Source organism: Trachurus japonicus, chromosome 13 (genome assembly GCF_045865225.1).
Source record: "Trachurus japonicus isolate A0001 chromosome 13, Traja_1.0".
Classification (NCBI taxonomy): Eukaryota; Metazoa; Chordata; class Actinopteri; order Carangiformes; family Carangidae; genus Trachurus; species Trachurus japonicus.
In genome coordinates, this window is record NC_140919.1 from 42,066,344 (window position 1) to 42,092,525 (window position 26,182).

The 26,182-nt window shown below is 41.3% G+C and overlaps 1 protein-coding gene across 1 annotated transcript in view; it reads right to left on the bottom strand.

Annotated features, from left to right (window-relative positions):
* Positions 1-2,141: 2,141 nt before the first annotated feature.
* LOC146976683 (Golgi-pH regulating cation channel) overlaps positions 2,142-26,182 on the bottom strand; it is a 32,014-nt gene continuing 7,973 nt past the window's right edge. Inside the window, exons 6-21 of the mRNA XM_085796598.1 lie at positions 25,442-25,501; positions 24,166-24,234; positions 22,127-22,253; positions 21,280-21,341; positions 19,069-19,252; positions 18,887-18,986; positions 16,633-16,726; positions 16,418-16,497; positions 12,469-12,575; positions 12,314-12,372; positions 9,999-10,102; positions 9,747-9,820; positions 9,515-9,576; positions 8,683-8,735; positions 8,535-8,565; positions 2,142-2,467 (exon numbers count right to left, since the gene is read on the bottom strand). Coding sequence (XP_085652724.1) covers positions 2,426-2,467; positions 8,535-8,565; positions 8,683-8,735; positions 9,515-9,576; positions 9,747-9,820; positions 9,999-10,102; positions 12,314-12,372; positions 12,469-12,575; positions 16,418-16,497; positions 16,633-16,726; positions 18,887-18,986; positions 19,069-19,252; positions 21,280-21,341; positions 22,127-22,253; positions 24,166-24,234; positions 25,442-25,501 — 1,308 coding nt within the window. The 3' untranslated portion in view covers positions 2,142-2,425. The remainder of the gene's footprint in view (positions 2,468-8,534; positions 8,566-8,682; positions 8,736-9,514; positions 9,577-9,746; positions 9,821-9,998; positions 10,103-12,313; positions 12,373-12,468; positions 12,576-16,417; positions 16,498-16,632; positions 16,727-18,886; positions 18,987-19,068; positions 19,253-21,279; positions 21,342-22,126; positions 22,254-24,165; positions 24,235-25,441; positions 25,502-26,182) is intronic.

Below are 26,182 nucleotides of genomic sequence, written 5' to 3' on the forward strand. Positions count from 1 at the left end.
GAATTTTGCACAAAGTTTGGGCTCCATCGTCTGATTCCAGAGTGGAATCAGATTCATTTTTCTTTTCTGTACACGTCTAAAGTGAGAAAGTCAGAATTCTGACTAACTTTAATCTCAGGAATCTGAGAAAAAAAAAAGTCAGAATTCTAACTTTAATCTCTTTTTTTCCCCCAGAAAAGAAGTAGTTAAGTAATATAATTCTAAGAAAAAAGTCAGAACTCACTTTTTTGTTTTTGTTTTTCAGTGGCCCCAATTCTCTTCCGTATGTGTTTTTACAAACCATGCTTTTTCCCCATGTTAAATGCAAACAGGAAACATACACAGAGACAACAAACCTACGCTGCATCTTTACAAGCTAACATTACATTACCTGGCTTTAGCTTTAGCTGCACATCTTGCATTTCCTTGTACTTGGACTACGGCTACAGGCGCCTGTGTGAGGGGAAACAGTGTAACTGCTCTGTGTAGTTCTTAATCCAACAGGCTGGAGACTGTAAAGCCACGCTAGCAGCTCAGAGTAACTGCTACAGTGTCTTTAGTTTAACCTGTTCACATTTGACAACTGGAACATCAGCGCTAAAAACAAACTGCAGGCGAGACTGACGGGAACTTGTCACTAGTTCAAAAAGCAACAATTTGGACATACTGATAATAATAATGTTATAATGGCAGTCATTTCAAACAAATGTTAATCTTACAAGGATCAGTGTTCACCTACAGTGCACCATGGACATCTTACAGAAGAGCCAACAGCATCATCCACCTCAAACTGCACAGCTCAAGTGTTTCCAGTTGACACTATAAGTGACGGGTGGGGTGGGGGGCATCTCACTGATGCTACTATAAAGGCACACATAACTTTAAAGAGGAACTATGCAGGATTTGTAGCTTAACTATGCTACATTTTTATCTTAATTAACCATCTTAAGAGTAATTGTGATGGTTTATAAATGTTTAATAATTTAATAGTTTAATAATAAACTTGTTACGAGGGACCATGGCGGCTCTCTGCCTTCCACAAGTGTGTCACTTATTGTGTCTCTTGGCTGAAAACCAAACTTGTAAGATCAGCGTTGTTGCCCCGGTATTCTCTTGTCTCGCCACACAAACGCTCCCCGTAACCAGTCATCTCTTGTTTTTTTATTAGTAAGCTACACAAATATACATGTTGTAATATCGTATGTATGATATATAACGTTATCTACCGCTCTGCTGATTGATTTCTCGCCGGCTTCGCTGTAAACAGATGCACACGGCCAGGAGGAGGGTTAGAGACACAGAGGAAAAGCGACCAGACTTATATAGTTCCTCTTTAAAACACGATGAACCTACACACTTGCTCAATGCTTTTCAACTTCAAAAGTCAGGTCCGCCACCTTTTAGCGTCCCCTGGAAACACTGAGGATTTTCAAGTTGATGTTTTTTCAGTAATCAGAGCGTCCTGTGTCGTGGGCCTGATGGCGTCCACTGACTGTGTGTCTGTTTGATGCTTCAACAACTTTGGGTAATGACTGCAGTTCGCTAATGATGAGGAAGTGGATGAAATATAATGAATTCCCACAGACTGTAGTTAGTCAGGTGGAGTAAATCCTTTGTCCTTCTGACTTTTTTTTGTTTTGTTTGAAAAGACAAAGACACAAAGGAAAAACAAATCACTTTCACTCCAAAGCATAAAATAATACAAAAATATCAGTAGGTGTATGAGGAGAAATTCAATGTGAACAATTTAATGGTCTAAACTGCACTGGGATCCAAAGCTGCAACAATATGAATTACTTTCAATGACAAAATCTAAATTCCAACAGATATGAATTAGAAAACATTTCAAATGTTCTTTTTCTCTCTGATTCACAGCTTTGGTTTTTTCTTTTTTCTTTTTTACTCTTTACAAAACTGTCAATGTAAAAATAACAAAAAGGATTCCTGACAGCAGTGACGGGGGAGGCTACTGCCGTGGCAACAGTGAACACACAACATGTCTGACGACACGAACACAAGATTTGAAAAATCACATTTTTGCATGTAAACGGTGAGAAGGCAAAGAACCTCATTAACATCATTTGTCAAAATATATTGTATATATATAGAGAGAGAGATATAAATACAAACAGGCAATAAAAAGAACAAATAAAAAGGGACTGTGTCGCTGTGATCGATTTTGCTCCCAGTGTATGTACAATCAAGGCTTACAAAGCTCATAAATTCAGGGATTAAATCACACACCGACACCTCTGCCTCCGTAAAGCAAACACTCGTTCTTCTCTGCTTTCCCTCTTTCATCCATCCGTTCATCCATCCCTCCTCACGTGTGCATTAAATCAGCCGCCTCCACCTCCTACACCAAATACTCATCTATATCATTTCTTCATCCGTTTTCAAACGCTCCGTCTTCCCTCCGTTTGTCTGTCTTTCCTCTTCCATTTTTTCACTCCATCTTGGACATCTCAAACTTGGTTGTCATGGTTTCCTGCAACAGAAGACACACACCGTCATTTTGAATGAATTTTTAAGGGAAGAGCGGCTGAGAAATCTAGCCATTCAATAGCAAGGTGAATTTATGAATGAATCAGTTGGATTTCTGTGAGGTGCTTCTGCTGAATGGGAGATATCACAGTTTTCACAAATATCCTCAGCACCCTCAGTTCATTTACAGCAAAGCTAAATCATTAACATCCGTAAAAAAAATAAAAAGTACAGCAGTTTGGCAGCTCAAAGGGCGGGAAATTGATAAGATTCTGTCTATTAATAGAAATAACAGCTCTTGGCAATGGCATATCTGACATGTCCATCACTGACTAGTTAAAAAGAAAACTTCACCAAACGCTTCTCAGTTGGATCACGGATAAAGTTTCATCTGAGGTTCAAGTTCAAGATGATGCTCTTCTTAGAACATGGGAATTTTATTTTATTTTGTACATTTATTTTTTACTTGTATAGGATGTGACTCTTGAATATCTCGCCTGTGCCAATTTGAATCTGAAGATGGATGTGAGCCAAATGTTTGTTTGTATGTGTTGTTGTATTAAAATTTAACACACATAAAAAAATAACATCCACATAAAAAGACGTTCAGGGTTTTGAATCATTTGATATAAAGGTCCAGTGTGTAAAATGAGGGGAAAACAGTGTCATCTAGCTTTCCGATTCTATTATTTATCGGAAAGCTAAATAAACAATTCTATTGTTTATTTATGAACGTGAAACTCTTGAAACGTGCTCTCTGGTTGGCTGGATTTTCCATTCCGTACAAACATGGCGGCGCAAGATGGCAACACTCTCTAAGCAAGACCCTTGCTATATATTTAAAAGAAGTATTATAAGGCTGCGAAAACCAAACAGGTTTTTATTTTATAGCGATTATACACTTATACAAAATATTCATTGGTAGTAGATTCAGATTTTGCCAATAAAACTTGACAAATATTACACACTGGACCTTTAAAACACTGGAAAAACTCCTCAGTTTCCATGTTTTTCTTGTATGAAGGCCTACAATTGTTATTAATCTACACTCAGCATCCCATAATGACAGCACAAACACAGAATGAGCCACAGAACAGAACAGGACGAATGGTGGAAAACTGAAGGGGGTCTGAATACTTTCCGTATGGACTGTATGTGTCTATTAAGACAAAGTTGATCATTCCTTCACAGGCACCTCTGTCATTGCCGGCTGCATCTCTGGTGTTTAACTGACAAACCGAGCCGATGTGAGAGTGTGTTGGCTGCAACGAGGTTTATTAATGCCTCTGTTAAAGCAGAAGTAAGCGATCCGGTCGTTTTGGCTAATGCTGCGTTCCAGGCAGGCTTTTGAAACCGTAAATTACAGCTTCAAGTCACGACTTACGACTTTGTAGCGTTCAAGGCAACCCGCAACTCGTGTTTCTCCGACCTGTTTTACCTGTGAAAGTCACTATAACAGCCACTCGTAACTTCTGACCCGTGAACTCGTACCAGATCGAACTGGTACGAGTTCACAGGTCGGAAAAACACGAGTTACGGGTTGCCTTGAACGCACCATAACGTCTTGTCAGCAGATGGAGTTAGCAGCCCCCGCCCTCGTCATGGATCTATTGGTCCTCGTCCCTACGTCACCACATTCAGGCGCATCCCTTGGCTGCACACACAGAGAGGACTGCCCCTTTATGCCGTTCTCTCTCCTCATTGGATAAAGGTTGTAGGATACAAGGAAAGTTTTCTCCTGGGCTCAGAGCAGAGCAGAGTGACTGACAGACCCGTGTTTCAGACCAAACACTCTATAGAAGTGATTGCTGTCGGAAGATACAACTATTTAAGACTTAGATTAACACAAATATATCACTTACTTCTGCTTTAATCCCTGACAAACCTCTGGCCTCCCTGATGCATCCTTACACACTCCTCTTCTTTCCCTCTTCCTCTCCATCTTTATTCAGTTTCCAGGCTATTTCATGGATGTGACAGCTCAGTATTTCAGACTTTCTGAATCACGCCATCCTCAGTCTTCTACCGACCCCCTCCCCCCACCCTCCTCCCCCTCCCCCTCCCCCTCCCTCGGCGAAGGGGGTCGACATCGTTAAGCTGATTCCTTTGTAAACAGATGAGTGAAGGATGAGATCACGGTCGGTCGACATGAAGAAGCCAATTTGTCCGGCTTTAACGAGGAGCCGCCGTGCTTCTTTGTTTCAATACTGATTTATGTTTTTATGTAGATTGATGGAGAAGTGCATGGGGAGGGAGGTGCCAACCAAACCAAGACAAATGTGTTTTGGGGAAATTTGCAGAATTAATACAACATACTCATATTTGATGTCAAAATCAGTAACATGATGGATGGGGGATGCCGAGGAGGAAAAACTGGTTTTATTTCAATTTGATCAGCTGATTAGAGTGAGACGCCATTAGGTTACAATAGTGAACTTTTTCACTATGTTTTGATTTTTTGAGATATTGAATATTGGGTTTTCATGAAATGTAAACCATAATCATTACGATTAAAAGAAATATAAAGACATATGAGTTTCACTGTTTGAATTGAACTACTGAAATAAATGAACTTTACCATGATATTCTCATTCATTGAGATGCACCAGCTCTAGGGGTGTCACGATTATACATTTTCTTGGTACAATTATCGTCAGAGAAATAATCACGGTGTTACGATTATCACGATTATTATGCACTAATTAATTTCACAACACTATGAATGTGTAAAATCAAATATAGTCAATATATAATTACATTACTCATTGTTTACACAAAATATTTCAAGTATCCTATTAATATATGTCCAATTCTTAATCCCAGGGGAAATGTTTGAAATATTCAGGTCATAAATTGTCATCTATACCAAATGTTTGTGTTTATTTTTATTTTTTTATTATAAATGACACGCTAACATTTAAATTCCTACCGATTCAATGTTACATTAGATAAATGGACCAGTATCTGAGCATTTACCTTTATTTAGGCGCACATCTGCCAATAAGGTTCCAACATCAAATTTTTGTGAAAGTAACGGTATTTAGTAATCTTTATGATCAATTAATTGTGGCGTTTAATACCACGATTAATTGTGAAAACAAGTAATTGTGACATCCCTAGCACCTATACGTTATGGTAATTAATTCACGGCTGTATTTAGTCACCAACAAATGCACTTTTTCAATAATATTTGCTCAAACAAATTGAAAAGGTGACATGTAGGTCAGAGTTGTGCCATTTTTAAACTGGGAGATTGCCCTTGGGGCGATGACTGGGGTGGTGGCAGGCCGAGGCAACGTCCCTCCTTAATCAGGATCAATTACATAATTTGTCATAGTTGGAGATAATGAGCAGGTTGGGTTGAGATCCCTCTTAAATAACCAGAGTGGATTACACAGTCGGCCATCAGGACGTGATTATTAGGAGGTTCATGCAAACGTTTCCCCTTCGTTACATCTGCTAATGAGAGAGATGTGTTCAACTGGTCGTACTGGTCGTTCCTCACGTCAAGCAGCTTCAGTTTAAAACATGAAAAGGCTGACGTGATGGGGAAAAAAGTGTGTTTTCGTCATTATACTTAAACATTATTCTGTACTGGTGGAAACTAGGGCTGTCACAACCAACTTCGCTATTCAAACAGAATTTGAATTATTTTCAAAATGAGAACATTTGAAGATGAAAACGGACATTCGAATGACAGTTTTCCTTCCGCAACGATGCAAATTAACGTAGTGCGTTGCAACGTCCGGGGTAGTTAAACATGTTGATAAAACAAACTATTTTGTTTGCTGCAGCTTCAAATTTACGTATGGAGTTTTTTTTTATTGCCCGTTAATTCGGCTGGGGCGATGCGGGTTCGTTTTATCGATGCGTGGCGGCGCGTGTTCTTTCTAGCGAACGATCCGCGGACCATTTACGTGCCGATCACGGATCAACTGCGATCGACCACCACGTATAATATATTTTGATTTCCCGTCCTGAAGTTTTATATTGAGTTGTTAAAACTTAAATGTGTTGCAAATGTTACATAACAGATTTGGTGTGAATGCCCTTTAGTGGACGTGGGATGTAATAATAAGCTGGTATAGGTGTATTTAATGAGCTAAAAAAAGATACACACATTAATAATTTGAATATTTAAAGGTACATTGTGTAGGAATTACTTCGCAAGCAACTCAATCGTATTTTTCATGCTGCATTCACGTGAAATTGGGCAGACGGCAGACGGACAGCCGCTGTGGCTGCACGTAACGGCATGAACAAGCCTCTATGTAAACAAGCGGTCCGTCAGCACGAGGCAAAACAATACACGTTTGAACGAAATAATCGATTTTCCTGAGTAGATAACAGGGGAAGTTACACAATGTCCCTTTAACATAAGAAGTATTAGGGGGGAAGATTGACAGCCCTGGTAGAAACCTTGTTCTATTCTGTCCCTACAACACACAGGGTTACACACACACACAGGGCATCAGTGTGAGGACCGAGGACTATTTTCTATTTTCTATGGATTTAATATCTCTCAGTGTGCGTACAGCAGCTTACATAAGAAATTGATTTTACATAAGAGGCACTTCAGTGATTGTTGGATCACTTAAAAAAGCATGTGCCTAGAGATCAGAGTAAATAATTTTGGAAATGGTCCGAGAAAATAAACACAAGCAGCTTTAACACACACACACACACACACACACACACACACACACACACGCTTGTTTCCAGCAGATAAATCATGGGATTCCTTAGATGCATCTTTGTGATCAAGATTGATGCGTTAAGCTGCTGCAGCACCGCCACATTGTCCCGCTCGCCATGACAACAAGAGAAGAGGATAAACAACTGGATGATGTAACCGTGGCAACTGATGCTCTCTGCTGGCTCTTTGCTGCCCCCTGCTGCACACTCGTGATAAGTGTGTGTGTGTGTGTGTGTGTGTGTGTTCGTGTGGAGATTGTTTCATACTTTATCTCAGTACAACAGAAGAGATCGAACATTCTACGATGTGAAAATGACTCATCTGCACTTTTACCTTTTTAAGTATGAACAAAGTCAACTGGTTGTCATCGTTTGCTGTTTTACCATGTTCTCTTCTTCTTCTAGAAGTCAGTTAAGTGTATTTCTGCTGTTTTCAGGTAGTTTTCTAGGAGCAGGTGATGCACATCCGTCTCTCCCTGACATTTAACAATCCACTAAATGCCAAGTCGGCAGCAGAGAGAGAGGTTTGGACTCCAAGTAACCTATAAAGCCCCGTTTGGAAATACTTCAGATTTTGGTCAGTAGATGGATTTTTTCTGAGAGACTATGGCGGGCCCAACAGTCTCGTTAATTAATGGGAGACACTGATATAATATTTCCTCTCATCCTGTTATTGTTATTGACATAATGTGCAAATACAGATATTCAAATGATTCGAACCTATGTGTTTTTTTTAAAGCGAATATTCGAACGTCATTTTGGAGCAATTCTGACAGCCCTACGGAGAGCTGCACCCTGCACCGACACTTTAACTCAGTACCCTCACACCGACTTGGCACTTTGAGCCATGGACATGGCATTTAGCACAGACTTGGCACTTCAATACTTTTAGAAGTATCTGGTTATGCCTCTATTATGCTGTCCTTTTTATGAACTGTATTAATTAATTCGCTTTCTTTAACCTATCTGTCTGCCTCCCTTTTTAACTGTTGCTGTTTAAGACAACTGAATCTCCCTACGGGGATAAATAAAGGTTTCAATCAATCAAACAACACCTGAAAAAAGATACAGTATGTGACTGTCTTAGTGCGTTTGTCTGCACATTTGAGTTGATTTTCAGTTGTCTCCAACTGCAGTTCTTTCCAGATTAAAGACATTAAGAGTGATTTGACAAAATAAAATAGGTAGAACACTGTGTAGAACCTCTATCTAATGTACTGACTCTGAATCTATCACACAACCGACACTGATCCACACTAAAAGACTCTTGTTTTCTATTTATTGAATTCTCAGCAGCTCATGTTGAGTCGTAACCTCCTGTCTGTGTGAGGTTACATGACAGTTTACTAACGACGTGAGAAAAGCAGACATCTTACCTCATCAGAGTCCAGCAGGGGGGGCAGGGCGCTGTGGAGAGAACAACGCTCAGCATCAGCATCACAATGGCAATAATGATAAACAGTGCTCATCTATGATAGAACATCTCTACAGAGCTGGGCTGACTTCGTGCTCATGACGACTTACACGTCGGCCATCGATGATGGGATGTTCTCCTCCACCCACTTCAGATCCTCGTCCTGCAAAAACAAACAACGAAATCACACGATTCAATCCAAAACCAGCCCGACCCATGTGAGTTCTGTCTGAGCCCAGTCCATTAACTGTATTAACTGTATTAATGGGCCCATGTCTGACTTAAAGGGATAATTCAACATTTTGGCAAATCGGCCCATTGCCATAATCCCTATAGTTTTAGCAGTAGGTTCGTTACCTTTAATTGTTGGTGCAAGCTATTTTTAGAACGGCGGAGCAGAGCCGTGAGCTGCTCAGAGCTACGCTACGGAGGCTCATGGGATTTCTCTACGATCCAGAGATGTTTTTGAGGCAAATGCAGAGACTGCTTGCTGAAAACTGCCCCCGACGGGAACGCACATCGGCAGTTTTGCATGAATTTACCTCGAAAACAACTCTGTCTCATAACGCTCCGTTATTATCTCATAGCGTGGTGAATGTGCAGCTCACAACTTGTCCACCAGAGCGTTGTGGAGTTGTTGGATTGTGTATTTGATGAGTTTGATGATGAGGGAACCAAGAAATCCCATAATGAGCCTCCGTAGCGTAGCTCTGAGCAGCTCACGGCTCTGCTCCGCCGTTCTAAAAACAGCTTGCACCGACAATTAAAGGTAACGAACCTACTGCTATGACTATAGGGATTATGGCAATGGGCCAATTTGCGAAAATGCTAAACTATCCCTTTAGGTTGGCTGTGCTGGCATGTATCATGTAACAAAGTGCATGTATATTATAACCTGAGCCTGACCGGGCCTGGGCCTGAAAGCATTTAATCATGACTCACCACTTTGTTGGGTTTGACTGTACCGTTGGTCTCATTCTTCATTCCTCTCATCTTCATCCCCTCTAAAACGCAAACACAGAGAAATAAGAAATAAAGTTTGTTAAATAAAGCGGTAGTATAAAGCAGTAAAACGGACTGAAATGAATTAACAGATTTTATTCAATTAATGAACGATGGAATAGAGAGAGAGGTGAGGTACAAAGGGAGAGAGGAAAGGATGAAAGTTTCTGACCAAAAGCCTCGTTCATCATGGGCTCCTTCTCCTCTTCCTCACTCTCTTCATCCACCAGAGGACTGAAAGCGTACCTGTCACACACACACACACACACACACACACAGAGACACACACACACACACAGACAGACACACACACAGACACACACACACACACACACACACACACAGACAAATTGGCTTTATTGCAGTTGAAAACAGAGAAGTAACAGCAAAGTAACAGCAACAACCTCGGCGCACGTCACCTTACCTCTGGTTATTGGCCGACGGTCGCCATAGGAACATGATGACCAATAAGATGGTGGAAAACAAGAAGCGCCAGAATGCGTCATCTATCCACAGCTCCCTCCAGTCCTACACACACACACACACACACACGGAGAGAGAAAGAAAGAAAGACGGGTTTAACGGAAATACTCCAGATCACATCCACAGGGTTTGAATGCAGCCGAGTTCACAATGAAACTTTTTATGTTTCTCTTTTCAGTAGAAGCAACAACTTTAAACGTAAACGTAGTCCATTAAAACTTGTGCTGTGCTCGCCTTGTTTGGCTTTTGTACAGCACTTGGTTTCTTTTTACTGCTCCTTACAACGTTGCACCCATGCACTTCCACACTCATTCATTTAGATTTATTTTTTTATGTTAACTTGTCTTCAATAAAGATTCTGTTATACCCAGGAGGCAAAGCAAAAAAACGGACACGGAGCGTTGTAAAAGGTTTGACACCAGAAATGATATGTAGGAACTTGAAGGATTAAAACCTGGGTGGACAACCCGGTCAACTAGCTGCTGGAAAGCTACAGGGGCCAAAACCCCTTTCTTGGGTCATTTTGCTGGCCTTTCTATCTCCAAAGCCCCACTTGCTGTGGCCAACGGTCTTCTCTATCTGTCTGTTCACTTTGGGGAAACCAGAAATAGAATGGTTTCTGATCAGGCCAGTTAACATGCACAGTAGTTTTTCACAATAGGTGTTGCATTGTTTGGAGGCAGCCTGTAGCTTTCCAGTAGCTAGTAGAAAGGCTATCTGGGACTCAAATGGAAGCTTATGAATTAAGGAAGTTTTCTATATACATGTTAGGCATAGATATTCTCCATAAAGTGCTGAAAAATAATACTTTTCATGAGAATTTGTCAGGCGAACAGTACTTTTTTTGGTCTTTTTTGGGATGTTGAGGGTGACATCTTAAAACTGAGTTGCAACAAACCCCAGAATCTTTTTTTCATGCCTCCCCCTATGTGTCAAGATACTCTCTGCCAAATGTTATAGTTGTACAACAGAAACAACTTATTATTAAAGGTATAATACGTAGGAATTCCCCCCATCTAGCGGTGCGGTTGCATATCGGAACGTATTCTTGATGTTGCATTCACGTGAAATCGGGCAGACGTCAGACAGACAACAGACGCTGGATGAAACAATACAGACATGACAATATGTTGTCATGGTGATGTGGTATTGTCAAGTAAAATGACATCCGGTTGGTTTGCCGACGGCCGTCTGCCTGACTGCACCTGAATGCAACACCAGTGCCTCCGTCCTTCCTCACACTACACAGTGGTGACGGGCCGTTTCCGTGGTTACCTACGGTCACGATGCAACATGGCCGCCTCGGTTCGGTGCGTCGCCCACTTATGTATTTGTAACGACTTGTAACAACTCATTCTAAGGAACCAGAAAGCTTTCATTTGGATGTACCGTATTTTCCGGACTATAAGTCGCGTTTTTTTTCTAGTTTGGCTGGCCATGCGACCTATATTCAGAAGCGACTTATATTTTAAAAAAACCCTACGCTATGACCACAAGAGGGAAGCACGGCTTTTATTTCTAAATCCCTCCTCATTCAGTGGCTCATCTTTAAGGTCCTTTAAACAAAGCCTGGTCATTATATGACACCTGGCTATTAATTAAAAGTTTGAAAAATAAATGCGACTTATAAACCGGTGCGACTTATATATGTTTTTTTCCTCTTCATGACGTATTTTTAGGCAGATGCGACTAATACTCAGGTGCGACATATAGTCCGGAAAATACGGTAGCTGTGATTCGCCTTCAGTCAAATACAGATTTATGAAAGACATGTTTGATTTTTGCTGATAAAAAGCCAAATAAGTTAAAAACTGGGCTTTAAAGAGACCAAACCAATGGGTAAACTAAATCTCAGTCAAATGGCTTGCTACTGACCAATGGGGGAACTCTATCACTCAGTCAGTCACAGATTTTCAGGATTAGTTAACTAGTTATTATTTATAATAGTTTCCAGATATATGCAGTCTGTGTTTTTTTTTGTTTTTTTTTAACATTTTTACACAATAAGGAATGAACTATCTGCAAAATGTTTCTTACATCTACTCCCATCAACCACAGTATGATTACAATACATCAGTATCAACTACAGACAGCTACTTTTGATATAAATTTTGAATTTACTGTAATGCATTAAGCCAATGAGTGTTCATCTTTCAAACATACAAAAATAAATAATCAATAGAACACAAATACATCTATTAACACAAAAATAAGCTTTTCCACTGAAGCTTTCTAGAAAAATAAACGTATACTCACAGACAGACATTTAGACATCCTGAAGGTCTTGGTTGTCCAGATGATGAAGATGACGGATGCTGAAAAACACAAGCACAAACACGCTTTAAAGACCTGAAATGTGTTATTATGATGATTACATGTCGTTATTGTAAACTCACGAGTATTTTTCATACCTATGACGGCAAAGATGAGTGTGTTGGTGAAGTGCCTGTAGAGGGAGAGCTTCACCACGTTCCTCCTGAGCCGCAGCAGCTTCATGGTCTGAGCCAGACTCACGAAGATGTGACCACACAGTCAAGGAAACAGCAGCCACAGTGAAAACAAACTCATCGTTTCATTACATTACTGAGTTTAGGTCCCGAGTGAAGACAAAACTTAGCTGTTAGCGGTTAGCTGTTTGGTCTGCGACAGCGTTCAAGGAGGGAAGACACAACTATGAGAGGAGAAGCACCGACAGTCTGTGGGTCCCTTCTACAGGATGAATATCGTGTTCATCTATCACTTCTAATATTTATCACTTTTTCATACAGACATTTGAAATATGCAGCCAAACATAAGTTAACTCACTAACTTAATTCAGGTGTTTATTACATGACATTCACATTAAGGCGAGACACTACAAGTGAACTAACATACATACACTACTCACAAAAGGATAGGGGTAATTGACTTTCGGGTGAAACTTATGGAAAATGTGAGAAGTTCATGCAACGGTGATATTATATCATGAAAGTAGAGCATTTAAAGGGAGAGTATGAGATTCTAGAAAAACAGCTGGAGTGCAGGAATACATAGTGCTCCTTCTTTTCTGCCATAACGCTGCTGCAACTGTCTCGTTGAATTTAACAAGCTAGCATAAGGCTAGTTGGTAAACTGTGATAGGGGCGACTCAAAGAATCTAGAATCTGTTATTATATCAATATGTAGGAGGATCATGAATGAAAAAGAAATTTTGTTGACATATTAAAGGGATAGTTCAACATTTGGCAAATTGGCCCATTGCTATAATCCCTATAGTCATAGCAGTAGGTTCGTTACCTTTAATTGTCGGTGCAAGCTGTTTTCAGAACGGCGGAGCAGAGCCATGAGCTGCTCAGAGCTACGCTACGGAGGCTCATTATGGGATTTCTTGGTTTCCCTCATCTAACTCATCAAATACACAATCCAACAACTCCAAAACGCTCTGGTGGACAAGTTGTGACCTGCACATTCACCACGCTATGAGAGCCTCTGTATCGTAGCTCTGAGCAGCTCCGCCGTTCTAAAAACAGCTCGCACCGACAATTAAAAGTAACAAACCTACTGCTATGACTACAGGGATTATGGCAATCGGCCAATTTGCCAAAATGTTGAACTATCCCTTTAAAGTCAAAAGATTTAATAGAGGAGATTCTGGATATCTCTTTTTATAACTCCATAAATGAGAAAAAGTACTGTCACCAGCTCTAAAAAAAAACATTTTCACCTTGTTTTTAGGAGTAAAGTGTTTAATAAATCAGGCTGCGAATGAGAGAGCGCTTTATAGTGAGACCTGACATGAACAGGCACGGTGCAGTACGCCGCGGTAAAATGCAAACTTTTGGTGAATTTAGGGGAAATCTACAGATGAAAGAGACAAAATGAAGTAAAATAACCACCTTAATGTGGATTATCTACCTTTTCTCTGCACTAGTCTGAAAGAAGACAGGTCATGAAAGCAAAATAGCCCAAAATCACAAAATTGATCAGTGTACGAAAAACTAATGTTTTTGCCTGCAGTGTCTCGCCTTAACTGACCATGTCCTCTGTTAAACACAGACAGATACACAAAGACAAACAAAGCAGAAACCAGGAAAAATGAAAAAGGAGAAGAGAGAAAAACACATTTTTTCGGTGGCACTAAAAAGAGGGAGGTGCAGTAACGGATATCCACCAGCAGAGGGTAGAGTCGAGCACAGCCAGAGGAATAGCAGCCAGGAGAACTACATCATCTTCAGCCTAGAGACAAAAAAAAGAAAAAGAGGACAGAGGGGAGGGGAGGAGGGGAGGAGGGGAGTGCATGGGAAGCGGGGGTAAGGAGAAATAGGGAGAGTGAGATGATAAGGAGGGAAAGAGGACAGAGTGTCGGGTTGCAGAGGGTAAAAGGATGAAAGAGGGGGGGGGCGAGAGAGGGCAGAGTGAAAATGCAGACACACCGAAACCACACGCAGGTCAAACCGCAGCAGCTACTGGTTAGTCCTGACAGGGAGCACGAGCAGAGAACAACAGAACAAAACCCAAACAGCCCAGACAGAAAGACAGAGGACAGACGGGCTCGGGGCTCTGTCGCCCTCGTGTGGCTGCAGCTGGAAGACGACGGCAGACACACAAAGGAGCTGCTGTGTGTGTGTGTACAGAGATCGTCATATTTATCATTTTGTTCTGTGAAAATACAAATACAAACAACTGAAATCTCTGTCTGCCAAAATGATCACAATCACATCTTTTTTTTCTTTTTTTTTGTATATTGTACAGCCTTTATGTGCGAGTCTTTGTGGAATCATGGGAAAATGTGCCCCTGACCTAGACACATGGACTACTATAGAGAGGCCGAAGCAGAAGCAGGAAGTAACGGTCACCATGGGACCTCAATTCGAAAAAAGTCTCCATAGTACGAATGAACGGGAGTCCAAGTTTTATTTCGTGATTCGTTTGAAGTGCGCCATGAGAAAAAACTCTGTCCTCTACCTGTTTAAAACATCACGTTTCATGAAGAGAAACCAGCAGTTTATCATAAAACAGTAACAGAAGAATGTATTTAGTGTGAAGACGCTCTAGGACTACAGATCTGTGTCCCACAAAAAATACGTCACCAACTGACACGGGAAAGGACGCCATGTGGTCGCCATGGTGACGTCACCTACGCCACCTGTAGTCTTTCTGGTTACGGACTCTTCGGAATTTTATTCTACAATAGTTTTACAACAAACTGCTGATTTCTCTTCATGAAACGTGATGTTTTAAACAGGTAGAGGACAGAGTTTCTTCTCATGGCACAATTCAAATGGATCACAAAATAAAACTTGGAGTCCCGTTCATTTGTACTATGGAGACTTTTTTCGAGTTGAGGACCCATGGCGCCGTTACTTCCTGCTTCCGCTTCGGTTCTCTATTTTTAAAAAGTAAAAACCGGTCACATGTCGTTCCAACGGTCCAATGATGGAACTCCTCACTCAACTTTATCACTCAGTCAGTCAGTGACATACGGACAGTCAGTGTCTACGGCCGCGTCGTCTCGCCTCGTCTCGTCTTTCAATCCTCTCGTCAGCTCCAAACTCACTCGTCTGAACGCACCTTTACCAAAAAAAGCACCAGGTACTAGGGGCTAGTGGAAAAGCAAAGAAACCGAGTAGAGCCATGCCGTGCTAGTGGAAAACCGCCATAAGGGACCTTAAGCCTTAAGCACTTTTATTATTTTCTGATATATCCAAACATCCTCAATATGTTGTGAACAGTCCTCTGGTTTACAACTGAACTCTATGAGCAAAGACGAGTGAACAGTTTTTAATATCCCAGTATCTCTCTCTTGAAATACTGAGGGATAAATGTATTTAGGCTATATCTCTACGGGGACAAAAGCCTCGAGTGGCCTGAGTATGATTCAGGTATTTCTGACTGCAACAGGTTATGTAAAAACAACTTCATAAACTTCATTCTGTATGAATACAATACAATTATTATGCCTCACCAATGTCAGATGTCAAAAGTGAAGCATTGCATTCTGGGAGTAGTGCAACTATGCATGTGATGAACACTATTTCATACCTTTTTTAAACAATTTTATATTTTATTCTATATTAAATTTTATTTTTAAATTTTGAATTAAAACTGAATTAAATTTCTTTTTAAATGTAATCATTTGGGCTATTTGTGCTGATACGGCTATTGTGGTTCAACTTCTACAACTACTACAGTCATTTCTGACACACTGGAGAGAGAAAGTTGGATAGAAGTTGTTCTTCTGGGTTGTTTGCATGTTTACAAATCCTTTTAGCTTCATATACAGTATGTTCTCCGTGTGTGTGTGTGTGTGTGTGTGTGTGTGTGTGTGTGTGTGTGTGTGTGTGTGTGTGTGTGTGTGTGTGTGTACTCATGTTAAAGGATATCCACCAGACAATACAGGCGTCAGTGAAGGCCAGCACTATGTCACACAAAAATCTACTGCTGGTGTTGTCTCCTCGATCCTGGAGAGAAAGACAGGTTAGACACACACACACACTCACACTCATGCGTACACACACACACACACACACACACACACACACACACACACACACACACACACACACACACACACACACACACACACGGTGACTTACAGCATTGACCCGGAGTATTCCTTCGATGATGGAGAACATCAGGTAGAGCAGACCCACTCCAACAACTCTGTGAAGCAGGGCTCCCAGTCTGGGCCTGACGGACAGATAGAGACGATCACAATGTGAAACTCTGATGACGTGTTCGTTGAATCGGATGAAAACTATCAACTCAACGCGTAGGGGTTAAGATCAAGATGTATAGGAGATACAGGACGTACACCGGTCAGGCCCGACATTCTGAGCACTGGAGTAATACATCTGAATAACGCTTCATCATGGCACCTGTTAGTGGATGGGATGTACAGGAGCATCTCAGTAAAGTAGAACATGATGGAGGTCAGCAGTCTTCTCCATAGTGGAGCTACTGAACCAGACTCAGAGCATTAAATAAAACATCAAGGAGATTTCTGAGCCCATTAAAATTGGGTTAAGAACTGTCCAACACATTATCAAAAACTGGAATGAGAGTGAGGAACCATCATCTTCAAGGAAGAAATGTGGTCCAATGTGACCACAGAGTCCAGACCTGAACCATTGAGAATCTTAAAAAATTAATTCAACTCTGGACGGAAATAAATGCTGTGACATTGCAGAAGCTTATCAAAATGATGCCACAGCAAATGTGCGCCGTACTCAAAGCTAAAGGTGGCCTAACGAAATATTAGAGTGTGTGACCTTTTTTGGGGGGGACAGGCACTGTATATGAGTTTCACTGTTTGAATTGAACTTTTCCATGATGTTCTGGTTTATTGAGGTGCACCTGTAATGGCGCTTTTCCACTAGCATGGCACGGCCCGGCACGCTTTTTTTGTTTTTTCACTAGCCCTAGTACCAGGTACTAAAATAGTACCTCCTCGGCCCTGGTTCCAAGCGAGCCGCAGCGATACTAAAACGTGACGTCAGCCGACTGCCTTCCACTGATTAAGCAGAGTGTCGTCACTGGAAGAGTCGCGAGCGCTACGTCCGACATGAGAATCAAACCCGGGAATTTCAAAAACAGAGCGGCAACAGCGGCTGCTGCTCTGTATTGAGACTGTTAAATGATGCTGTGGAAAACCACACTGTGGTCCGTAATCGAGTTGCAGACGAGTGAATTTGGAGCTGACGAGAGAATTGAAAAAAGAGAGACGGACAATGCCCCAGCTGAGGAGGAACTAGAAGAACTCAGCTGTAATGGAAAAGCACCTTTACTGAGCCGTGCCGCGTCGTACTGTGCCGTGACTGTGTAGTGGAAAACCGCCATAAGTGAACATGTTGTCCTCAGAGTTGATGTGTTGGTGAAAAATGGTCAGTGTAAGGATGTGATCCAGTCTGAGCAGGAGGACTGGGTCTCTTATGTGCTGCAGCTGCAGCCGGTTCCTGGTCTGCAGTGGTCAGGATCTATCAGTAGTTGGTCCAAGGAAGGAACAGTGGTGAAGCGGCCACAGGCTCACTGATACATGTGTGCTCCCTCCCATCCAACAGACCAGATACTGTTGCTCAGACTGCTGAACAACTTCCTGCTGTTCATGCAATATGAGGCAGGTGGTCACAATGTTAAACCTGATCGGTGTATATAAACATAGTCTTTCCATTAGGGGTGGGATACAAAATCAATTCACATAAATATCGCGATATTTTTTTGGGCGATTCTTAAATCCATTTTTTTTTTCAAAAAATTATATATATATATATATATATATATATATTTTTTTTTTAATATTGTGCCATGTGCATTTGTTGTTTTTACATACAGAGAGTCCAGATTTTGAAAAGGGTTTAAGTTCACTTTATAATGGAGTATGTTCATTTCTAGGCTCCTACATTTGTGTGCAGATAAATGTTAAAATGTAGCAGTTTACCTCCGTCTATATCTCATTTTGTCAGAAAGGTTTCAGAAGCCTGTTTTTCTATACTCTTTTATTTTTGCCTCTTTTATGCAGTCCAGGCTTTTGAAAAGAGAGTAAACATATACAGTATATTTCTGCTGAATAAATCTTAAAAACTGACTTACATGTGATGTGTATTTTTGGGGGAAATATGGTTCCTAGGAATAGTCTGTAAAGAATCATACTCATTCAACTTTTTCACCGAAATGCAGACTAAAAATCAAGAAAATCGGCAATACCGTACAATCGCAATTTAAATCGAATCGGCATCCAAAAAATCGTGGAAGAATCGAATCGGGAGAAAAGCATATCGTCCCAGCTCTACTTTCCATTGCTCATTTTAATACAAGGAATCCTCAAATTCCAGTAAGCCGGTGAAAACCTACTTAACGATGCCGTATCCCAGACTGGCGATGATGACCAGCACCCTGGCCAGAGTCCTCTTGACGGCAGACAGCACCTCAGCAAACACCACGGCCCCGTGCACTGCAGGGAGAGACACCACACAGCTGCTCATCCATCCCAGAGATCAACAACGGTCACCTTGGTGGTGTTTCTTCCCACCTACCTGACAGGCCGTCGTATCTGATGCTCTGGAACTCGGCGTAGTACACGGCCTTCTCCAGCATGCCCAGGAAGATGACCCCTCCGATCCAGAACTGGATCCTGAGCAGGTCCCTCCAGTAGCAGGCGGACAGCAGCAGCCACAGCACGGCCAGCAGCACGTACACGATGCACATCACCATGTAGAACTGCAGACACACACACACCACACGGCAGCAGTCACTTCTACCTGGGGACTGTCACTTCCTGGTTGAGCATCAAACTGTTTCTGTGACTGATCCCTTCAAGAACAACTCTGTTTTTTTAATTAATGTGTATTGTCTTTATGTACACCCCCTGTGCCTTGGTATTATTTACTCATGTTCTTTTCTTCTAACTTGAAAATTGAAATAAAATTTTGATTAAAAAAAACTAACAACTTTCTTATCCTATTGTCCTATTTTCCCTATCTTGTTGCTTTTACAAACAGAACTGTACATTTGTGAGCCATTTTTCAATATTCACATTTTCAGTAAGGACCAATGAGAGCTACAGACAAAGTATAGAAGTAAATACCACATGGATTTATTTCCAATAATCAAAATGTACACTTCTCACTGCCTATGGGACTGCGCACTGATCCAGGCTTTTTGGACTGAAGTGATAAATATGATTTCACATGTCACAAGGATAAGTCTATTAAAGGGATAGTTCAACATTTTGGCAAATTGGCCCATTGCCATAATCCCTATAGTCATATAGCAGTAGGTTTGTTACCTTTAATTGTCGGTGCAAGGCTAATGGGATTTCTTGGTTTCCCAAGGATTGGATTTCCCAATCCAACAACTCCAAAACGCTCTGGTGGACAAGTTGTGACCTGCACGTTCACCACACTATGAGATAATAACGGAACGTTACGAGACAGAGTTGTTTTAGAGGTAAATTCATGCAAAACCACTGATGCGTGTTCCCGTCAGGAGCAGTTTTTCATCAAGCAGTCTCTGAATTTACCTCGGAAACAACTCTGTCTGGTAACGTTCTGTTATTATCTCATAGCGTGGTGAATGTGCAGAATGAACCTACTCCTAAAACTATACGGATTATAGCAATGGCCCAATTTGCCAAAATGTTGAACTATCCCTATGCCAAACTGTAGTTTTGGTATTTTTCCTGCAATTTGTAAACCACGCAAGGCAAATAAGACTATGATTCAGTTTTGCTGGTTACAATCAAAACATACCAGAGGCAAATCTTGGAAAGCCACCACCAGACCGAGCCTCAGCGTCGGGCTGGCAGGACTGTCACATCGTCTCGTGCTTTAGAGAGATGGCATTTCTGATGAAGGGTAAAACCCCGTCTTTAACAAGATATAGAGATCTTTCATGATATTCTCATAGAGGAGGAAAGCAGTGGAAACGAGGTCTTGACTGACAACCATCAACGACTGAGTACTTTTATGTATTTAGTATGAATGTCTATTTTTATTTGAAGTGCTCTCCTCTTCTGGATAACATAGATAGCTAGTGGACCAGCAAGGATGACTTCAGGATGATTTATGCTTTGGACTAATGCATTATGTAGGATCTAAGATCTCAGGGTCTTCTTTGATCAGGCTGTGAATTCAAACGAGCACATCGATCATCTCTCTTGTACATGTTCCTTCAACCTCAGAAACATCGCTCGACTCAGGAATACTGCATCCAGATCTGAACTTGAAATGATCATTCCTTCATTGCAACTCACTGTTCACCTCTCTAAGTAAATCGTCCATTGACCGGCGGCTACAACTGATCCAGAATGCTGCTACGGTCCTCTAGTCAAGGCTTCCTGACAGAGCTTTTGAATCTGTGGCCCTGAGGTTGTGGGATGTCCTGCCTTCAGATATAAGAGCTGCATCTTCTGTTTTATTTCAAAAGCAGCTAATGACGCACCTTTTTAGACAGTCATTTTGTTAATCTGTGTGATTGCACCTTTATGGATGCTATTTATTACTGTCTGGTGGTTGTTCTCTGTTTTATGACTGTGACAGGTGCTATATAAATAGATGTTTGATAGATTGTTGTAGATTTGTTGTAGCGTTAGTCATTTTCTCGCTGATTGAATACGCTTGTTGACAAAATAAATAAAAATACACGTCTAATTTGAATGACTGCAGGTGAAATATTTCATTTTTGTTTGTGAAGTGTTTTCCTGTGTGAGTGTGAATGTGAAGGTGTGTTTGTGTGTGTGTCCTTACCACCATCAGAGGCCATTCAGAGGCTGAGATGTAGTCATGAGGACCCTTCATGCTGATCTGCACTGCAGGCAACAAAACAGACGACGTCAGATCGATTGGTCTATAAGTGTCCGCTAACAAAAATTATAAATTATTATTATTATTATTATATTCGTTTATATGAACTTGTTTTATATATTTTTTTATTACAATTCTATTTTGTTGTTGTATGTTTTAGTTTTTGCATTGTGTAATTAGTATTACATTTATTCATTTTGTGATTTGTACACACGTTTAACTAAAAGATGCCCTCAAAAAAATAGAATACAGAACCGGATTATAATTCACACACATACTATTACCATACTAGCCCATCCTCATGTACATATGTCCAATCATTTTAATTGCTTTACTCATTTCAGTGGAGGTTTACAGCCCGCCTGTGGTCTGTAATATAAGTTGTATGGACTACGATTTGAAAAAACAGTCAGACAGACAAATTATTTGCACATGACACAACGTCAACATCCATGGAAGTTAAAACAGATGTTGCTCCTAAACCTTAAAACTTTAACCTTTGTGTTTCCAGAATTTTTTACTTTATTTGTGTGGTCAGCCAGACATATACTGTAAGTCACTATATCCTCATCAACATGCATGATGTGCTCTTCTCTGGAACATTATGTTGCTCCTGTGATTATGATATTTGAAGAGTTTCACATCAGGGCTTCATCACCAATAAGGATACAGGCTCAACATCACTGATGGTTAATGGTTAAACAGGTCAACAACACACCGTCTTTGTCAAAGGAGTGCTAGTGTGTGTGTGTGTGTGTGTGTGTGTGTAGGTGTGTAAATGTGTACTGACGCTGCAGACTCCAGGTTGCGGGGGGGTCCGAGGCCTTGTCCTTTATTTCTGCGATGTGCAGGATGAACATGTAGGGTCCGTCCTCCCAGCTCCGGGCCACCGCATCCAGGGGGAAGTGGGAAGTCCTCTGTCAACAGAGATGATGCTGTTAGTAACACCACACCTACAACTCAGGCTGCTTTGTCTCTCAAGTATTTCTTGGGCCATTTTTGTTTTGCCTTCGTCATGAGTGAAAGCCGAACCGGCCGACAGTGTCCGACTGCGGCCTGCAGTAGAGCGGCAGAACGTGTAACAGGCTGGGGAGGAGGAACGTGTACCTGCCTAAATCGTGCAGAATGATGCAAGATGTCAAAATGAGAAGTTCAACTAGCAACGGGCTAGCATCGTTCTTTTTTTTGCCCAATAATGTTTAATACTGTGGTCGTTGGTCCTCAAATGGCAGACCTTGGTCCTTGGTCCGCATCCGGACCGCAGGGCAACTATCTGTAGCCTCGTAAACCAGCCTCTCCTGGAAGTGCATTTCATTTCATTCCGAGGGAGAGTCTGGCCTCATCCCCATTCTAAGCGTTTGGACTGAAACCCTCAGAAGGCCGAGCCAATCAGCGTCGCCCGCTGTGATTGACACAGCACGTTGGCCAATCAGGGACCGACTGGTGCAAAGCCCCGTCACTACACCAACTTGCTGATTGGCTGAATGGGGTTGTCTGTCAACGCTACTACCAAAGATATTAAACTGTCTTTGCTACTACTCCCGCCCAGCTCCCGCCCAGCCCAAACGCTTGCAGGGGGGATGAGGCCAGACTCTCTGAGAAATGAAATGAAATGCATTTCCGCGAGAGGCTGGTTTACGAGGCTAAACTATCTGCAGACCCTGGGCGAATAGTAAAAAAAAAAAAAAAATTGCATAACATATTATTTGTGATTATTGTGAGTGTTAAGCTGCCTTTTGTTTTTCGAACGAGCGACGAGTTTACATGTTAAGTCAATGCATACGAGCGATTGAGCGTTTAATCTCCCAGGCGATAAAACGCTCAATCGCTCAGAGCGACAGCGACGGAGCGATTTTTCGCTCGAGTCGCTCCCGTCGCTCGAGATGAGAAATCCCAACTCTCCGGCCGTCAGTCGCTCGTGGCTCAGCTCTGATTGGCTGCCGTGATCCCGGTGGTGCCGGTGTAAACAGAGGCACATGGCAGTGGGCGTGACGTCATCAGGTCTGTGGCTCTGTGACAAACTGACGAGCGTCTGCAGCTGAGCGACGGAGCGTTTTTTTTCAGAGCGATACGAGCGACAGCGACCAAAATAAAAGGTCCGGTGTGAACGCACCTTTAGTGCAAGTCGGAATTATCTGTTTTATCACTGAATGTGTGTTTTGGTTTGGTCGGGCTGTGATCTCCATGCCAACGATGCGCTGCTAGGCTGGGACTTGCTGAGGAAGCGCTTCTGCTGCGCAACCTGCGCAACGGTTTTTTCCTCCTTTCTTGTGTCTGTATTTAAAAAGAAATGTGTTATTTAACTCCCTTCCTGCTATATTTGTTTTGGATTATTTTGCAGGTGTTCTGAAAGTATTGTGTTTTGTTTTGTTTTGTTTAAGTATTTATTTATTCATTTAAATTTATGTTAAAACAAAAAAGGTTTTATTTTTAAAGAATTTATTTGATTGATTTTTTTTGTTTTTGTTTTTGTTACAATGAAAAGGAAGTTTTGTTTTCTTTAACGACAACACAATATCTCCTGATATATTTATTTACCTGAGGAATTTTGGAAGGGGAATATTTGTTAAAATTAAAAGTACATTTTATAGTTGAGTCATACATTTTATTACTACTGTACACCACGGTATTGTTAAGTCGGTTGGTTGATGGTGGATACCGACTAATAAACAGACCTTTGATTCAGTGAAAAAATTCTTTGTGGACCTTTAAGATTTGTATTTGAGGAGATAAATACATAGTATAAATGAAGCCTTTAAAGGGATTCCTCCTCTCCAGCCTGCTGCACTAAGCCCTTTCCTACTCTCCAGCTGAGCGGTGTGGACCGACCTCTTTGGGAGGGGGGGCGGCGGCTTTTCCTGTTTTCTCTGGTGCTGCTTCTTTCTCCGGTGCAGCCGCCTGAGAGAAAGACGGAGAGGGCAGTGAAGTCAGCTTCAAACATTACAGAAATATAAATTACATCAAGAATCTCTGCAGAAAAAACACAAATACACTCCTCAGTACATGTCATTAATACATCTGCACCAAGTTTAAAAGCTGCAATTCTTCTGTGTGTAACTGACTAAAGTGGAAACGACCTACAATGATCCGACCTGTCTACATCCAACATCATTATTCAGTCCTTCCAGGAAAACACTGATTTCTTTTGTGATGTTGCAGGCAAAAAATCCTTCATTATGCAGCAGGTTTTGGAGCATGCAGGTTATTTATGCAATTTGACATGATGAAATTGTGGGAACATCATGGAAAAAAAAATGCAATTTGATGATAAAGAGAAAAAAAAGTGATTCCCCCAGCTCCAGCACAGAAAGTGCACAAAATATTATAAAATATTCTGGAGTCAAAGATGTTCAGTAGCTTCTGTTGAACAGTTTTGTTCATCTTCTCACAGGAGGTGGAAACTGGCTGCTTCTGTGTGAAGTAAACATTTTTCAACTTTCTGCAAAGAGATCTATGTGACCTTTTTGCGTCGAAAATGAGGAGGATTATGAAATCAGGAAAGCCCCGTCCGCATGTTTCCTGCACTTTGCATAGAAATCTGTGATTTTTGTGGCAAAAATGTGCCGTCTTTTTAAAAAAAATGCGATCTCCCACATAATATTCAGCTGATTATGTGTCGAATTATGTGATCACATGATGAGGGACTTACTTACTATAAGTGGATGATTATTATTACTGATCGAGTCGAGCATGAAGCAAACAAGATATGGGTACATGAAGTTTGGCATGGCTGTTTGTGTATATGTGTGCATGAAACACTTGGATCAGGAAAGTGAGCTCTCTTTTTATTGTGTCTCACAACTCTGTGTTGCATGACTGTTTCTTTTAATTAGTTTGGACTTTGTGCAAATTTGAAGATCTCAGTACAGTACTAGTAATATGGTTCAGTACTGTACAGTTTAGTTTTGTGAGTGAATCCTAGAGAGTTGAATTCACTTTGAAATAGAAGAGACCGGGTAAGTATCTGCTCTAGTAGCATATCTTGGTTACCGTGGCTCCAAAAACTTTGTACAAACAAGTTGGCAGAAAGCCTTAGCATCAGTTTGAATCATTTGCTCAACAGATTCAGTTTCAGTATGTACGTATGTGTGTTGTATGTTCACACCTTTGGTTGTGGAGGCTCAATGTCTCTTCTCCTCCTGCCTGAAGTCTGCTCTGTGATTGGCTGAAAGACAGAAAGAAGCTTTAGGACAGAAGAAAGGCCGACGTTGTCCTGTCTGGTTGGTTTGGTAGTTGAAGGAGGCTGTTGTGTTGTTCAGTGTGTTGAGGTAGACATGAGTAGGTTTAGCAGAACTGGGACTATGTATGTAACTGAGAAATAATCTGCCTTTTGTTGCACAGTGCCACATAAACTGAGCAGAGCAGAACATGCGACTGTGCGACTAGCAAAACAATGCTGGATCACTGTTGTGTTGTGTGTTAAGGGGGCGTTGTGTAGCGACAGTGGCTACACGCACAAAAATACAGCTGCTCATCAGGGCTGCAGAGACAGAGGACAAGGTGAACTGTGGAGCTTACTAGTCTACTTGCCAACAATGAGTACCCGGAAATGTTGAGTACCCCAAAGTTTTATGTTAGAAATATATAGTATGGGTCCCCAGTATTCAGAAACTGCCGGATGCTAACTTATATATGTTGGGAAATTAGCATAATTGACATAATTAGCATAAATTAGCATAATTGGCATAAAATAGCATAATTGCCTATATGGGCAATATTTCAACAAAATTGACTTGGCTGATCTGGGCAATATTGGAGTGGTTTTAGGGGTTATTGATGATGCTGAATCCATTTCTGACATTTTCAAAATTCAAAATGGCTGTCTAAACCGGAAGTGACCAAATTT